At 53.3% G+C, this 17,710-nt stretch overlaps 2 protein-coding genes across 4 annotated transcripts; both read left to right on the top strand.

Annotated features, from left to right (window-relative positions):
* The first annotated feature begins 1,519 nt into the window (after positions 1–1,519).
* On the top strand, positions 1,520–7,946 carry LOC309445403 (uncharacterized protein). The gene is made up of 3 exons (XM_082064166.1): positions 1,520–1,549; positions 1,772–1,884; positions 5,933–7,946. Exons 2-3 carry the CDS (start codon positions 1,797–1,799, stop codon positions 7,126–7,128), a joined length of 1,284 nt encoding a protein of 427 aa, XP_081920292.1. The 5' UTR covers positions 1,520–1,549; positions 1,772–1,796; the 3' UTR covers positions 7,129–7,946.
* On the top strand, positions 7,945–17,606 carry HMOX2 (heme oxygenase 2). Of its 3 annotated transcripts, none has more exons than XM_082064167.1 (6): positions 7,945–8,003; positions 12,760–12,867; positions 14,330–14,447; positions 15,253–15,744; positions 16,556–16,676; positions 16,757–17,606. In XM_082064167.1, the coding sequence occupies exons 2-6, from the start codon at positions 12,788–12,790 to the stop codon at positions 16,879–16,881; spliced, it is 936 nt and encodes a 311-aa protein (XP_081920293.1). In that variant the 5' UTR covers positions 7,945–8,003; positions 12,760–12,787; the 3' UTR covers positions 16,882–17,606. The 3 variants fall into 3 exon arrangements, with proteins under 3 accessions (XP_081920293.1, XP_081920295.1, XP_081920294.1); XM_082064169.1 differs by having other exon boundaries at positions 7,980–8,052; XM_082064168.1 differs by lacking the exon at positions 7,945–8,003 and adding an exon at positions 10,225–10,617.
* Positions 17,607–17,710: the final 104 nt, after the last annotated feature.

Here is a 17,710-nt window from a genome sequence, read left to right on the forward strand (position 1 = left end):
GTAACTGGCACTGCACAAAGCTGCTGTCTTACCAAGATGCACCTTGTGAGCTCTGAGAGAGCTTTGGAAAACACGGCCTCTAAATTCGCTGTGACAATCAAATGATCTGTGGGATGATGACAGGTACCACCTTGGGTTGTGTATTGTCACATTTCCTACCTGAAAAAAATAGTCTCAATAGGTTTATTGTGAAAAGCTGTGCTGCGGATGTTTACGTAATAATCTTGCATGTGATAAAAGAGCTGGTTTAGTACATGGCCACAGTTCTGTGTGTCCACTTACTCCAGAAGTCAACCCTGTCTTAATGGCATTTCTTGAGTGGGTGTGATCCATCACTGCGGTCTCTGACACGGCCAAAATCCACAAAGGGGCCAGATTAAAATAGGAGAATGCTGTAAAGCTCAGAGTGGTGCCTGCTGTGCCTTCCCCTGGTGCTCCGCCAACAGAACCCAGGTACGGTGCTTACAGTGCCAGCATTTAGATATCAAAACGATAATTTGCGAGCAATCCTCTTGGCAGTTCTTCAGGGGAACTTGGAGTTGTTCTGGAAGCACATTTCAAACGTACTTGTTTGCTTTTTGGTGATGGTTCAGATAATTCTAGCACAAAATTTTTTCAGAGGCATTGCATGTAAGCTGCTTGTTGTTTAATGAAACACAACGAGCCTGGGAGAGGTGACACGGCCTTCGGTACAGACATCTCTGGGACTCGGCTCCTGTCCCCCAGAACAGGGTTTGAGAGGTACCTGCAGTACTTCTGCCCAGGTTCCTCTCACGCTGCTCCGCTGCCCAAGCAGTCCTCTTGTAACCTTAGATTGATAAGGACTGAGACTGCAAAGGATTTAAGTTTGAGCCTAAGGTCAGCACAAGCCCACTGCTCCTTTCCCACCACCAAGACCACGTCCCCACCCTGGGGCCCTGGGACCCTCCAGCAGCCTGACAGCGCCATTGGCAGGTCCCCGTCTCTCAGGACAGCCCTGCGCCAAGGACACATCTCCAGAGCTTGGCTTTAGCGTTCTCTTGAAAAATATCCAGAGCTTGGCTTTGGTGTCCTGACACCCTCTTGTCAGCGCTCGTGGCTGTTGTGTCCTGTTCACCAAGCTGCTGCGCCAAGGGTCTGTGTTGCCCCAGACGGGATTTGCCGTTGGCCCGGCACGGATGAGCTGTCCCGGACACGCACAGCCGAAGCCTTGTCCTCCACAGGTCCCCTGGGAGAGACCCCTCGCCCGCGGGGAGGCTCCGGCAGCGACGGCGTCTCACCCAGCACCGGGTGACCCACATGGGAGAGACCTGACGAGTGCGGGGAGAGCTCCAGCGTGGGCTCGAATCTGCTCCAGCACTAGGTAACCGCCCTGCAGGCGGCCGAGCGCGGGCAAAGCTGCCCCGGCACCGGCGGGTCGGCCGCGGGGTGGGACCGGCCCCACCGCACCCCGGCGCCGCCATTTCGGTCGCCCTGAGAGGAGAAGGCGCCGCCCGCCATTGGCCGCCTTGGTCACGTGACAGCGCCCCGGGATCCGCCTCGGCGGAGGGGCCGGCCGGGCCCAGCGCAGGTACCGGGGCACCGCAGCGGCTCCTGCCGCCTCCCCCCCCCCATAGCTGCGCTAGTTCCCCCGGGGCGGTGGGGGTGCTCACAGGCAACGGGGCCGCCAGGATGTGGGCAGCGCGGTGCTCCCCGCCGGGCGCCCCCGGGTCCGCTGTGTCCCGAGCCCCGGTGCTCGCAGCGGGCGGTGAGAGCCCCGCTCGTCTGACCCGCCCCGTTTCTGTTCGCACAGCAGGACCCCCGGGAGCGGAGCTGAGATGATCTCCCACACGGACCAGCAGGGGCTGTGGTTCTCCCACCTCCACACCTACGAGGGGAAGCCGGTTCTGAGTGACACCTGTCCAGGTAAGGGCCGGTGTGAGCATCTGTGAGCCTGTCGAGGAGAACACCGGCTCCAGGATCCCAGATCACAGCAGGGTGTGCGGCACCGGCAGTGCTGGGTTGGACCGTGGCTCTTCCAGCTCTGCCTGCTGATAGTGGCCGGTGCTGGAGACCCAGAGAAGGGCAGACAAGCTGTGTCCCTGTGCGCTTGTCCAGGGCCAAGCAATGCGTGACTTCAGAAACTCCCGAACTAGACATGCAGTGTCTCAAAATCTTGCATCTCTCTGTGTATTTTCTTGCATGCTGCAGTTGTGTGTGTTTGACCACCCATGACAGCCTGCAGCAAGGAGTTCCACAGCCTGTTTAGTGAGTCACTGCCTCCTTTGGTTTGCTGTGAAGCTGCCTTCTAATAGTTCACTTGATTTCAGTAGTTTTTAATTTGGAAGAGAGGGCGCAGGATAGCTCCCTACCCACCCCATAGGCCACCTGTGTTTTTGTAGTCGCTGTGATATCCCGTCTCAGCTGTACCTTTTCCCAGCAGAATGGCATACCAGACGCTGTTCTGTGCCTTTGGTCATTCATGTCACGCCTCTCTATCTTCCTCAGACCTATTAGAGTTTCTCTGAAATGAGGAATCCATCCTCCCCCTTGCACACAGTCAGGATGTGAGGTTACCATGGGTTTGAGCAGCAGGGCAGAACTATTCTCTTTTATCCTCTGTTCTTTTCCCAAGAATGCTAACATTTCAGTAGCCGTTTTGTCTGCCAGGGAGCTGCAGTTTTTGTCCAAGGTACTATTCCTGATGATACCAAGAACATCCTAGGCCTATCCTGGTATAAGTACAAGGTATAGAGGCTGTAGTTCTTTACATTTACCTGCGGTCAAGTCCCCTGTCACTTGGTTGGTCAAGATCATAAGGCTCTGCTACAGTTGATCTTTACAGTCACCCTGAATAACACAGAATCTTCAGCAGATGTTTCCACCTCCACTTTCCATCCCTTACCACCTTATTGAGGGTGACTCATCCCATGGCAGCTTAGTTTCTTTATCAGTTTTGGTGAATGACAAATGTCTTTTGGGAATGCCTTTGGACTCCAGATCTCCCTTTTGCTAAAATTCTGAAGAACTCGAAGTGCCTTATGAAGTGAGACTTCCCTTTCCAAAGGCCATGCCAGTTCTTCCCCAGTCTGCCCTCCTTGGCCCTCTGTCCATTAATTCTCTTATGCTGGTTTCTGTTTGTTTGCTTGGAATGTCTGTGGAGCCCCAGATCTCCCCTCGAGCCCTTCTCTGGCATCACCAGCCACCTTCCAGTCCCCCAGCAGTGAGGTACCAGCAGGAATCCAGCAATGTTGTGAGGTGGCATGAACAGCCCTGCTGGGTTAGACCAAAGCTCCGTGTAGCTCCGAGCCCCATCTTGGGGATTTGGGGACTGGCCAGAACTGGATGCGAGGGAAGGGGATAAGATAAGCCTACGATGACACCTCTCCAGCCCGGTCTGCCGTCATCCCGCAGCCTGAAGGCTTACTCATGATGATGGTGTTATTTTTAATAGTTCTCACGGGTTTCTCTTCTGTGAACTCTTGAGTCTGGTGCCAGAAACAGTTGCTGTGTCCTCCCACTGCTGTGAGACAGGCCAGAGCATCAGCCAAAATTCCTTCTACTGCTGGCTTTTCTTGGGAAAGAGAGATCCAAGCGTATATTTAAGGTGATATTTAGGTTCTCAATATGTATACTTACTCTGCTTACCTGGAGCTTGCCTCGTAGCTATAGCACTGGCAGTCTTGGGCATATCAGAGGTCTTACCATCAACCCAAATTGGCATGGGCTGAGGAAGAATGACATTCTTTCTGTTTGTGTGGCTTATTTGTTTTTGCAAATTCAGACTTACGCTTCCACCATTAATTCCTCAGCGTGGTGGACTCACTCTCCTTCCATTTAAAATACCTCCAGTGAGTTCCTGTCATCATGATTTTGATCAAACCCTTTACAGACAGCTTGTCCCAGATGCCAATGAAGATTCCTACCTAGTACCTGAGAAGTAACCAAAATGGTTATAGAATTTGAGAGCTGGGGTTGTAATAATTGCAATAAGAAGCCTGAAACTCCTGACCTTCCCCCAAAAGTACAGAACAACATAGAAGACTTGATTCTCGTGTACTTTGAAGGCCTTTTCAAGTTCTACGTAGTGAACCAAAATTCTGTGTAAGTACCAAAGCTAGCGCAGGTAAAGGATATCTCTTTGGGTACAACAGCAACAGAACAACTTCACTGGCTCCATCATCTGCTCAGTGAGTGTGACATACAGGTCAAGGGCTTCATGCTAACCTGCCAGAAATGTCTCCTTGTCCTGTCTTTGGATATCACCTTTCTCTTTTCCTCCAGGCCTGGAGGAGCTGCAAGCAAATGGAAATGCCTTCATGGTGAATAGCAAAGTTCTAGTTTCTGTTCCTCTCAAGGAATAATTTTAATGAAAACTGTATGAGGGAATAAGTGGTATCCCTACTACACCTAACTGCCATAAAAGGTATCTCAGGAGTTCGCTGTGAAATCCTGTTGTGATGTTTTCTTATACTGACTAGAAAGAGGAAGGTTAAGTATGTACGTCTTTTGGTCTGGGTTGAAATTCTAGACTGTCTTTTCTTTATCACATACTTCTGGTTCAGCAGTGACTCTCCTCTCCCAAGACACGCGCTTTCTTATCGCAGCTCTGCCAGACCACAGGAAGCGCCTGTGGTTTGTACATCAGTCCCACACGACTGATCTGTTACTGGTTTATTTCTCAAGAGTTTTCAGAGAACCAGGAGGTAGCCGTTGAATCTTTAAGCAGGCAAATCTGGAGGTCTGCATGTCTGCGGCTTTAGCTCTCAGCCTGTTCCGTGTTTTGGGTCTGCATAGAGTCAACAGTAAGTCATCCCTCACCCCTGGCAACCCCTATATTAGAGATTATCAGGAAATGTTTGCCTAATTGACCTGTCTTAAACCCAGATGTGAAGCCTCTCTTCAGAGACACGTTACCATTTCTACATCCCATGTACATCCCTCTGCCGTCCATTTACCCTTCCCTGATGCCACACAGGTCCTGTCTTTCCAATTTAGCGTATAAGGCCTAAGTAAGCTGCGAAGAGCTACATTTCCCTGGTGACAGCAAAGGTCACAGTGTGGTTGGGGGTATGTGCTTCTGAATCTGCTAGGATGCTCATCAAACCACATTACAGCAGTGTGCTGGAAGGAGTTGCTGCTCTTTGTAAATACTCCAGAAATCTATGCAAGTGCCTTGCCTTGGAAAGTCTTTCAGCTGACCTTGAGTCTGCGGAGCATAGATTCATACCAGTTATGCTTCTGCAACACTTTATGTGAATAAGAGGACAGGGATTTGTTTGTTCCCTGTATCCCAGGAGCCACTCATAACTGCTCAGCTAGCATTACTTCCACTGACTTGCGCAATCTTCGGACATTTATCGGATTTCCTCAACGTGTAATCTGGAATCAGGCATGGAGGATCTTCAGTTCTCCCCTTTTCACAACAGATTTGTTCTTCGCCCATGGAAGCATAAACTTAGCTCTCTTCTGCTTGAAGACTGGCAGAAACCAGGCTCCAGGCGGTCTCCATGTCTGTGCATTAGGGCCAGTGTCTCCTTTATACCTCTTCTCTCTCACTGCACTACTAGCAGCACAAGAGCAGGGAGGCTGCATCTGTTGCAACCCAAGTAACATTCTGCTGAACAAGGCAGTTCTTTATGCCCCTTGTCTGATGCCCAGTTCAGCTTCCAGTAACATTTTCAGATACAATATCCTGGAAGAGCAGCTATCTTTCCCATTCGAGCACTAAACGTTCACCTCTATTATGCCAATAATTTCAGTAGATTCATGTTCTAGCAAAGCAATGCAGGGCTATTTCCAGGGTTTGTTTCTGTGAACGCTCTGAAAAATCCACTGAGCAGTTTGGAGGAGAATATCAGAACTTTTTATACTTAATCTGCTGGATTTTTAGAATTTGGCCCCTTTTGATTTCCCCTAACCAAAGTTTCGTGTCCTGCCTGTGACTTGCCTTTGGATTCTCATTTTATTGCAGCTGGGGACAGGATTGTGAGCAAGAAAGAGGAAAATGCCCACCGAGGCATCCCTGGGCCAGTGGAACCCGAGGGTTTGCTCTCAGGACTCTCCAGAGAGAACAGTTCCCAGAGTCCTGCACAGGACCCAGTGCTCCCACGCAGGTCAGAGAGGGTTCAGAGACCTCTGGGAAAGAGGCAAAGCCGAGTGACACTGCGTGGAAAAAGCTTCAGGAGGCTGCCAGATATTATCCAGCAGGGAAACCCTTCTGTGGGGAGACTGATGATATGTGGAGACTGTGGGAAGAGCTTTCGGGTGAGTTCCAACCTCATCCAGCATCGGAGAATCCACACTGGAGAGAAACCCTTCAACTGTGCCGATTGCGGGGAGAGTTTCCGTCAGCGGTCGCATCTCATCCAGCACCAGAGAATCCACACCGGGGAGAGGCCCTACGAGTGCTCCGAGTGCGGAAAGAGCTTCAGCGTGAGCTCGAAGCTGATCCGGCACCAGGTGACTCACACCGGGGAGAAGCCCTACAAGTGTGCCGAGTGTGGAAAGAGCTTCTCCGGGAACTCACAGCTCATCCAGCATCAGCGAGTGCACACCGGGGAGAAACCCTATGAGTGCAGCGACTGTGGGAAGAGCTTCAGCGTAAGCTCAGCCCTGACACGACACCAGCGGGTCCACACCGGAGAGAAACCCTACGAGTGCACGGAGTGTAGGAAGAGCTTCAGCCAGAGCTCCGAGCTCATGAAGCACCAGCGGATCCACACTGGCGAGAAGCCGTACGAGTGCTCCGAGTGTGGGAAGAGCTTCACTGTGAGTTCAGCCCTCATCCAACACCGGCGGTTCCACATGGGCGAGCGCCCCTACGGGTGCACCGAGTGCGGAAAGAGCTTCACCGTGAGCTCCCACCTCATCCAGCACCGTCGCTTCCACACTGGGGAGCGCCCCTTCGAGTGCCCCGACTGCGGGAAGAGCTTCCTGTGGAAATCAGCCCTGCTGCGGCACCACCGGGTGCACACCGGGGAGAGGCCCTATGCCTGCAGTGACTGCGGGGACAGCTTTCGGCAAAGCGCCCACCTCATCCAGCACCGGCGCATCCACACTGGGGAGCGTCCCTACGCCTGTGCTGACTGCGGGAAGGGCTTCACTGTGAGCTCTGCGCTCCTCCGGCACCAGCAGATCCACAGAGGGGGCGAGCCCCAGGAGGGGTGAGCGTGGGGAGCAGTTAGGTCAGACACCCTGTGGGCATCCCTGGGGAGCCCACTGTCTCTCTCCCTTCACTCTGTTGACCGCCCTGCTTGTGGAGGGTGACAGCAATTTCTTTTTAGGAGAACAAGCCCTTAGAGATGGAAGAAGGGGAGAGTCGGTGCAAGGAGCTAATTGGAGGTTTGTGGACATGTGTGCTACAGCAGGGGAAGGAGGTGGTGGTTGGAGGGATAGCTCTGGGGAAAGGAAGGAAGGAGTTTGCCAAGGCTGGAAGATACCTGGTGTATTTTAGAGGAGGGGAAATACCTTGCCTCTTCTCTGTGCACACATTTGGGACAATTATGGAGGGAACAAAACAGACCATCTTAGAGCCTGCGACGCTCTGACCAGATGAACAGCTCTGGCCGTCCCTCCTGCCCGGCTGTCCAGGCTCGGGGTCACCTTCCCCAGCCGCTGGGCCGGGCTGTAGCACAGAGGAACCAAAAGCCGGGTGCAGCTCAGCCCCGGTGCTGTCCCCTGCCCGGCCGTGTGCCGCGGGGCTGCGCCGCGGTGTGGGACATGACGGCCCCCTGGGAGCCGATCGGTGTGTTAATGACGTTTGATGATCGCTAAAACTGCCCAATAAAGCCCCTGTTCGGACCAGCGTTCCCGGCGTGTTCCCGTTCCCGCCGCTGCTCCCGGCACCGCCTGCGCGGCCTCGCGCCACCGCCCCCGGGGCGGGGTCAGAGCTCCTGCGTGACGTGCTCGCCACCTCCACCAATCGGCGGGGCTAGCACGTGCCATCGGCGGCTTCTGATTGGCTGTAACGTAACCCTCACGTCAATAAACCCAGGGCGGTCGGACTGGGCCTTTGTCTCGCGCCGCTGGGCAGAGGGCGGCGGGTGAGTGCGGGCGGCGCGTCTCCATGGCAACGGGGCCGGGGGCGCGGAGGTAACGGGCGCGCTGGGGCCGGTACCGGGCTGAGACCCTCGGGACTGCCCCCCGCGGGGCGCTGCTCCAGCTCCCTGGGCTTCGCCGCTTCCCCGCCGAGGGCAGGAGGCCGTGCTCTTCCGGAGCCGCCGCGGGAGGCAGCGGCCTCGGCCTCCCCGCTCCCGGGGCAGGTGGGGCCGGTACCCTGCGGCCGGGAAAGGCGTCCAAGCCGTCTCAAGGCCGCGTCCGGACGCCTGTGCCCTCCGGCTCCGCGCCCCGGGGCGGCCGGGCCGGGGCTCTGCCGCCGCAGGCGGGGCTGTCGCGGCTGCCCTGTCCGCCGGGCCGGGCTGCGGTACCGGGGCCGTGCCCGGCAGCCTCAGGCTGACCGGGAGCGGTGTGTGCGCTCCTGAGCAGCCCGGCTCTGGCGCTGGGCCGGGCCAGCGGCTGTCAGGCCTCCCTAATCTCCTCCTGTCCCCACGGGCGAGCGGCTGCTCAGCAGCTGGGGAGCTGTGCCAGAGCAGTGGCCTCATCCCCGCAGCGGTTTCTGCACACAGCTGCTTGTGCAGGGTGCCCGGGCCGCTGGGACAGCCGTCCTGCGCTGGGCTCTCCCGGTGGCGCGAGGGGCGCTTGGCTCTTCTTGACCCAGCCGAGCTCTACGAAGAGCTTGAAGGATGAAGGCCTCTTGCTATTCCTGCTTTTCAGTTGTTGAGTGAAACAAATGTCTTATTCAAGCCTCACGGTGCCTAGCACTTGTATGTGTTACATACATTAGCCTAATAAGTGCCTGTCACTGGCCCTGTGTGGGGTGTCCCAGGCACATCTGACTGCGGTAGGACAGGCAGGGCAAGCGCTGGCTCTCCCCAGAGTAGAGGCTGTTTGATAGGTTCGTGGGTGTTGGTCACGCTGCACTCTTCCTCCCAGCCCCAGATCTAACCCTAACTTACTGGCCCCTTGCAGTGTTTTCGTAGCCAATGTGAGAGAACACAATTCCTGAGGTGCTGCCTGACACAAGGGCCACTTATGAAGCACAGAACTAAGCAAGATCTGTGAACTCACCTGGGGTTTCCCTCCTTGGTCGGTTTGAGGTGTTGGGCTGCAGCTCTGCATAGGCACACCTAGAAATGTCTTAGACTTGAATTATTGCCTAAATTTAGGCTGTTTCTGGGTGAAGTCTTACAGCTACCTGGGATCAGGTAATGTAGTGACTTATTCTGCAAGGCTCCACTTCCAGCAATAGCCAGTGCCAAATGCCTCCACAGATGAGAAGCTCCTGATGTTCTTGCTGGGTTATCTCTGTGATCGGTCTCCAAGCTGCTAGGCCTGGAGTTCTGGGGTTTGTCTCTGCTGCAGCGATGCTTGGGTAGGTCCAGCCGTGCTCAGTGCCACTTGTTAAAGCAAAGATGTCAGCTTTGTGCATGGGGAAATACTGTGAAGTTGCACGGTAGTTGAACAGCAGACATGAAGTCTGTATTGCTGGGCTGTTTGTGAATTATTGAAACACTCCCGTGTTGCCCAAGCAAAGCCAGGACTTCTAGTCCCGCTTCCTCACAGAAGCAGTGTCTACTACCTTCAAAAGGTGCAGGATTATTTGGATTAAGTATCTGTCTGCACTGAGGAGAATGGCCGTGCATCTTGAGCATGAAGCTTGCTGTGGAAATGTGTGTAGGGGCAAACTAATTGCTGGCTAGATGAAAGACAGGGATTTGTTCTTAGACAGTTTGAGCAACCATTATTGGGAAGGAAATGTTTGGAGTGCTGAGGTGTTGTGTACCAACCGTTTTCTCTGTTCTCCAGCCGTGCTGTCCCAGCTCTTCTGTAGCTGTTGGATTTCTCCCAAGCCGGCTGCAGTCAGGGCACCAGGGAGGTATGTGTTTACCCTGAACATCAGCCAGGGTCTCCATGAGCAGAGCTCCTTGTACCAGATGACACTATGTTCCAGCCTCTGCAGTGAGGTTGGCAGCTGCTGGAGCCTCCCTCGGGGTGCAGGACAGTGCTGCTTCAGAGGAGTGGAATCCCCTGGGAAACGTGGGCTTTCACCAGTGACCATGTCATGGGCTTTCAGTTGCTATATTTTTTTAACAAAAGCAATGGTCTGTTAGAATTCGAATGTTTTTTATTTCCTCTCTTCCAAGTTCTTGTCCAATATCCTAATACTGAAAATGAGAGGGGTTTGGTTTGTGTTGACTTGTCTCTTGAATTCATGGTTCATCAGGGAGGTGGCTATACTAGAGATGGTATCGGAAAAAAATCTAAGCTTCCATGTTTTCCTGTGAATGTACTGTCCTCATCTCTGGCTAAAGAGACTGGTGTTGTGACTGCCCTGTGTATTGCTGTGGAGATGGGCATGACAGACTGAGCCTTTACAAAAAAAAGCCATGGGAGATACAAGTCTGAGAGTACACCAAAGTCCTTAAATGACTTTTTGTTTCCTAATCCCTTCTTCCAACAGCAGACAGTGCTACTGGAACAATAATTCACTGTTCTGATCAGTTGTGCTTCTACAATGCTGGTGGCAGGCTTGGGTCAAGGCTTCTGAGACCTCATGAGATGCTCCTGTATAGTGTGGAGAGCAAAGCTCCCGTGTTGGTGAGTGCTGCTGAACACGGGTGTGCCGGCTCTAACCAGCAGGTTGGCAGCCTTGGCTTGTGCGGTGATGATCTTGGGAGCTGTGCTGTGTGTGTCTGGCTATCAGGAGCCTCTGACCATTGCTGCTATGAGCTCCTGGTTTGTGAGTCTTGATCCGGTGTGTTCCTTTGGGCTGGATTTAATGTCTACCTTCAGGCCTCTTCCAGGGGATAAACGCTGCAGAACCACACCCTTCCTCCAGGACTCTGGCTCTCTGGAGGTGTAAGATAAATCAGAACTGGTTAATCTAGTTTAATTTTGGAATCTGCATTTCTTGAGCAGTGCTGGGCCTGAGGTAAGCTGAGCGGAAAGCCAGAGTGTCCTGAGAGCTTGTGCGCCTGTGTTGGCAGCTTCCCGCTGAGCCTGGGCAGGTTATTTGCCTCTTTACTTCAGTTTCGCTTCCCCATAGTGGGCATTTCCCAATGTTTTGAAGCTGTGTGGTGAGTGAAGGCAGTTCCCGTTTGCTGACCCAGTATGAAGGTGCTTGCTGTTTCAGAGAGTGATCAGATAGATGATCTGAACCTGGATTCCTCAGATATCTTGGAGCCCTTGTGCTGGTGTGCTTTTCTGCCCCAGCTGCGTCATCCTGCTCTAAACTTTTCTACCTGAGGGACGCAGAGGCTGCGTTGTGCCCTGTCCTGTGGGGAAGGGCGAAGGGGGTGTAGGGCTGTCACCCTGATGGCTTCTGCTGCTGCACTGGGCAGCTTGTGTTACGGAGCAATGTGTTTGGTCAGCCCTGCCCTCGGGAGGGAAGGCTCTGCCCTGGTGAGCCCAAAGGCTGCGTGATCACAGGGGAACCCTTCACCCTGGTGGTGTGTTCCCTGCTCTGAGTGCTGTTCCCGGGCCTCGCGCTGGGGACGGGTGCTCGGACCTGGCTCCCACTGCCCATGGCCACGTCCTGTGCTGGAACGTGGAGGGCAGTGAGAGTGGCTGTGAAACCCTGGGGTGAGGACCTGGAGGGCAGTTAATTTATAACCGGTGTGCTGGTGCTGGCCCTGTGCTGACGAGCTCACAGCTGCTTGTCTGCCGTTCTCCCAGCTGGGATGTGTGCTGAGCAGCAACCCTGCAGACACAGCCCACCGAGGGGAGTGTGAGGGGTGGCTCTCTTACAGCAAGTGCTTTTTGAAGAGCCAGCAAGCAGCTTAGTTCTTGCTCATCTGGGGAGGCTGCCTGTAAGGTGGTGGTGCTGCTCCTCACAAAGCTGATTACAGGTCCATTTTATAAATGAGGTGGCTGGATTTGGCTTAACAGGGGTGTTTGGCTGGCATAAGCCAAGTGTCTTGCTCCTGCTTCTGGGTACGTCTTGGTAACCTACTATATCCAAGCAGACCTTTTGCAAAAGGTGAAGGAGATCCCAGTTACTTCTGGGGTTTGAAGTGGGCGCTGCTAGGCAGGAGTGTGTGTGTGGTGACAGGCGCTGTCTGCAGCTCGCTCTGCTCAGGCAGCAGCCGCTTTGGACCTTCATGGAGTACAGCCCAGGGAAGGCAGAGCAGTGAAACCTGCCCCTGCTTTGGAAGTTCATCTTCATATACTTGGTTGCAAGGAAGGCTTTTGCTTCCCCCGGGCCCAGCCTGACTTCAGAGCTTAGCTGACATAATTCACCGCTCCCAGGGGACACCCTGTACTGCTGTAGAACTGAAGTTACTTGTCCTTTCTCCTGACTGAAGGAGAAGTGCTTCCCTGGCCAGTTACTCTGCTCGGAGCCCAACATTGCATGAGGTGTTTGTTAGCGCCACTGGAAAACAGCTCGTTCACCATTTCAGTGCAGATTGCTAACATGGAGGACCTTGGCCATCTTCATCCAGCAGCCATCCTGAAGCGGGAAACTGAGTGCAGGCTGCTGGCTGTGTTGGAGGTGTCCTCTGAGGTTAATGTTTTGTGAACTGGGTGTTAGTGCTGAGGTTCACCTGAGGCAGCTGAACAGAATGAGCACGGCTTTCTTGGAAGTGCCTGGTGCGCGGTGGAGATGGCCGGTGGCTGCTCCTCACCGCCCTGCCTGCTGGAGCAGCTCAGAGGCTCCTTGCTGAACTGCTCCGTGTTTCATACCCATCCCTGTGCCAAGGCAGCTTGCCTCTAAAACCCCTCTCTGATTCTGCCTTTCAGATTGTCTTATTTCCAGCGCTGACCACCAATGCCATCAGCTATGGAGGGCTCGGAGGGAGGAGAAGGGGAAATCGTGCGCTATGAAGAAACAGAAGATGACAGTGTCAGGTGAGTCCTGAGTCACAACATGGCACAGACACAGTCTTGGGAAAGGCAGGAGATCTTCCAGGTAAAGGAATGATCTTTCTCCTCATCTGAAAAGGAGTGAGAGATTCCAGTAGCTGATTAATCAAATATATGTGCAGTAAAATCTGTTTTTAATCAAACTCTACTGGAAGGGATGGGAAGGAGCAATCTGCTAAGGCTGACAACAAGCAGTTATTTTTTTAGCTTCTACTATCAACTCACATTTCAGAAATGCTCTGACCATTTGGCAGATGTGTTTGTGCCTTCCTGGCCAAGGTGAGCCAGTTTTCCATGGCAACCTGGGGAGTCTCATGTGATAGAAGCTTCTTGTTTTGAAAGATGACTCTAGAGGTGAACTCTGCTCCAGTGAGCTGCCTCTCTTGCCTTTGCAGAATAGCAGCTGGTCTAGGCAAGAATATTTTCTTGGAGGTTAGTTTAAAAAAGAAATTCACACAGATGCCCTAAAAGCCAAGGGTTCAGACTTGGAGAATGGGAAGGGAAAACAGGGCGTTCCCAGAATACCCAGATAGGCTGGTTGACTTCTCTTTGACTTGACAGGCTGTTTCCTGAGACGTTAATGCTACCTGGTCCTCTCGGCACACCCAGGCCCTGTGTAGCCTGTTGGCTGCAGTGTTCAGCCGCTCGGGGTCTAGAGTGTTCAAAGTCTGTCTCTTACAGCTAACAGGAACATGCTATCTGTAGCAAACTAGTCATAAAAACTGTAAGATGCACTCTGGCCTAATTTTGATTGAGTGTAGGTGTTGATAACTGAACCAAGCTCCAGGTAGGTGCAGTGGCTATAACCTGATATCACCAATTTTTTATTTTTATTTTTTTAGAAAAACAACTTGTGGAAACCTGCAAAAATCAGTCTAATTCAGGATAAATAAACTTAAGGGTGTTCCTGCCCTGTTTTGTCATTGGGCTTTCATCTCTTCTCCAGTAGCTGATAGCCAGGTTGGAAAAACTAGGGTCCTGCGTGTGTATGCATCTGCTCTCATCTGAGCATTTCTCCTTCTCCAGACCACAGAGTGTACCACCAAGGCTCCTGTGCCCTTTAGCCTGCCCCAGTAATTGCTCTTCATATGCTCAAGGCCTCTTTTGTAGTTTTGTTGGGGCTCGCATGAATGAGAAGCAAAAGTAACGGTGTGGGGATCAGAGGATCCTTGGCAATTGCTTCAGCATCCTGGGTCTGAGCTCCTGGTAAACCCAGCCCTCCCAAAACAGCAGCTCTGGTTGGCACACGGGCATCTGTGTCTGTGGAAGGAGCCTCTAGATGCTGCCACCCTGCTGCTTCTTCCTGGTGGTGCCACCTCGTGGATCCCACCTCCTCTAAACAGGGCCTGAGGTGGTGGGGAGTGGGGGGTCCCTCCAAACGCAGCAGGGACAGACTCGTTACTGCGTGTGGAAGTGGGGTGAACGGAGCTCTCCTCTGTGCCTGCAGTCCCACCGACCTGTCAGAGCTGCTGAAGGAGGGGACAAAGGAATCTCATGACCGTGCGGAGAACACTCAGTTTGTCAAAGACTTCCTGAAAGGACGGATCAAGAAGGAGCTCTTCAAGGTGGGTGCTGCTGTGCTCCTGTGGCAGGGAAGCTCTTTGACACACGCAGTGGCTGATGCAGGCTCTGAGGCAGAGCATCACAGCCGTCTGTGGAGGGTTGTAGGGGGCATGACCAAATAGTCAAAACTATGGGAGAACCCTTGTTCATGGCTCCTGCCTGGTGTGTCCTACAGCTGGGACCCACAGCAGGGAGGGCCATGCTGCCCCAGCATGAATTTGCTTGGGTGGAGGTACTGGGCTTCTGGCCACATGTCTGCTGGGTGCTCAAGGCAGGTGTGGCTGCAGCACCAGACCCTGGTGGCATAAGTTTAGTAGGAGTGAAATCCTGGCGGGATTACAGCACTTATTCTATCCTCTGGAGACTAGGTTGCTTTCCACAGGCTTCAGGTGGGATTGCTTTCTCTTCTGTTTTGGGTCTGAGCAGCACTCCCTGATCCTGAAGATCTTGACATATACAGTAGTCTCCTATAGCATGAGGCTCTTGGTGCTTGTTGTACCTATTGGATGACGTTAGTCCCCTTGCCTTGCTCTCAAGGTGGCAGGAAACACAGAACACGCAGCTGGCAACATTAAACTAATTCTTCGCTGGTGCTCTGTAGGCAATGTTGTTATCAATGTAGGCAGAGAAAAGCCTTTGATCCTTTGAGTGGTACACATCTGGTATGGGCTTTCCAGGCTGGTTTTGTGTCAAGCCTGGGGGTTTCCTCCTTGTTCACCCCAGCTGCATGCAGTGGGGGAGTAGTCACAAGGTGTGATGTGCCAGTGTAGTGAATGGCTTCTCACATGAGCTGTGCTTTGTCTGTAGCTGGCCACCGCGGCACTTTACTTCACGTACTCTGCTCTGGAAGAGGAAATGGATCGCAACAAGGACAACCCCGTCTTTGCTCCTCTGTATTTCCCCTTAGAGCTTCACCGGAGAGAAGCATTGATCAAAGACCTGAAATATTTCTACGGAGAAGACTGGGAAGAGAAGATCCAGTGTTCAGAGGCAACTCAGCACTATGTGGACAGAATCCATCACGTGGGACAGCATGAGCCAGAGCTGCTAGTGGCTCATGCTTACACACGCTATATGGGAGACCTCTCAGGTGGGCAAGTGCTGAAGAAGGTAGCCCAGAGGGCCCTGAAGTTGCCCAGTACTGAGGAAGGGATCCAATTCTACGTGTTTGACAACATTTCCAATGCGCAGCAGTTCAAGCAGCTCTACAGAGCAAGGATGAATGCTCTGGACTTGGACAAGATCACGAAGGAAAGGATTGTGGAAGAAGCCAACCAAGCCTTCAAGTTCAACATGCAGGTACTGACTCCCTTGAGCCCCTGTGTGTGTGTGTAGGTGCTGTTGCTTTCAGGTCTGGGCCAACTCTTAGGCCCAGGTTCAGCCAAACTGCTCATCCAGGTAAAGTTGTTTGGGTCTGAGACCACCCAAGCCCTTCCACCTGGTGGGGTTCTGGTTTGCAGGTCTCTTGCACTGACTCCTGGAGACATGGCTGGTGTTGGGTGGGAATTCCTCCCGTGCTCCAACACCACAGCTGAGCCTTTGACTAGGGCAAAATTAAGATGACTTCATTACAAGATTCTCATGGGCTGTACAGCTCTGAAGCAGCGGGGGGAGCAGAGCTCTTGCTCTGAGACAGCCTTAAATGGTTTGAGCCTATTGCACCATACTGGTTACAGTTTGTCTCATGTCTGATGTGTTGCCTAATGGCCAAAAGTATCTGTAGCCTCTTGTTTCCTTCCCATAGTACTTGTCTTTCATGAAACCTGACTGAGCTGCCCCCTTGCCCCAGAGGGATGAACATAATCTTTGCTACTGTGGGCAAACTTTAATCTGTGCCTATAGCAGGCCACTGTAGTTTAAGCTGGTCAGAAATGTGGTTGGCCGCTTTGTGAGGATCCTTACGAAAGCTGTGGCCGCAGAGTTGGTGGGGCTGCCTGGCCACAGGAGCAGTGATCCCAGAGGTGCTCTGTGGGTATGAAATTAGTACCACTTACTGTCTTTGGGTGGGGGGGAGGCAGGAGTGGCTCTTGCCTGTTCTCCAGATCATTCCAGCAGACTGGATGAAAGCTGTCTGGCTCTGTATGCACATTCTCACTGTAACCACTTGCAGGTATTTAATGAACTAGACGAGACTGCTAAGTCGCTGACAGAAGAAGCCCAGGATGGAGGCTTTCCAGTCCATGATGGAAAAGGAGACCTACGCAAATGCCCTTACTATGCAGACAAACTAGGTAGGTGTGGGCAACAAAAGCTGCTGCATGCGTATGGCAGAAGCCTCGCGGCACTGATGGTGCTTTCTGTGTTCTGGCAGGCAAGGCAGGACCCAGCTGCCCCTGTCATGCTGCCGTAGCCCTGGCGAAGCAGCCCCTGGTGCAGCTGATCCTGGCGGCCTGTGTCGCTGTGGCCGCAGGAGCTGCAGCGTGGTACGTCATGTGAGGGCGAGAGCGGCGCGTGGCTCCGAGCAGCGGCGAGGGGAGAGACGCGCCTTGTCCTCCTGCAGACTGGTTCCTTGCTCTTGGTGGCGAGTTGACTGCGCAGTGGAAGAAATTAAACAGGAATGCTGCGGGACTGGTAAAGACTCTTTGCACACGAATAATGCAAACACTGTAATAGAATATCTCTAGCTGACTAGTGTACAGGACTGATCCAGTTCGAGGATTCTGGTTTGGTGCTGTTCTACCCAGGCCAGGGCAGATTTAAGGCCAGAGATGTCTTGTCCTGTACCAGCAAAGGCTTTGCCTGCTTGGCTTTCCATCTCCTTCCTGGAACAGTCACTGGAGGGAGTTTGCTGCCCTGGGCTGCAACCTGAGAATGTGTCATCAGTCTTTTCAGTGAAGAGCACTTCATTTCCTATCCTGAGAAACAATTTTGGCCATGCCACAGCAGCTGTGCTATGGGGCCGTTAGCTCAAAGCAGAGTCCTGCATGGTGTGGTGGCCTGGGGACCAGGTCTGACTCTGTTGGAAGCTCCCTGGAGGTGGGGGACAGGACCAGGTGTGGTGGGGGGGGCTGAAGGTGACAAATGTGTATTGTGCAGCATTGGGGTTGTGGGCTGGGTTTCTTTCTGAAGCCTTGACTGGAATAAAAAGTTGCAATGCTGTAGCTGGGGGAAGCTCCTGTAATGCCCAAGGCCTCTGCTGCCCTGGGCTGGGGTAGGGAAGCTGCTGCTCTTCCTCCAGTGCTTAGCACTACTCTGCCCCCAACCCTAGTCCTCCCTCCTCATCCTCAGCTTCCCTGGGGGCAGATCTGCTGTCGGTTGGGACCAG

Source organism: Streptopelia decaocto (genome assembly GCF_964273445.1).
Source record: "Streptopelia decaocto genome assembly, chromosome: 13".
NCBI classification, from domain to species: domain Eukaryota; kingdom Metazoa; phylum Chordata; class Aves; order Columbiformes; family Columbidae; genus Streptopelia; species Streptopelia decaocto.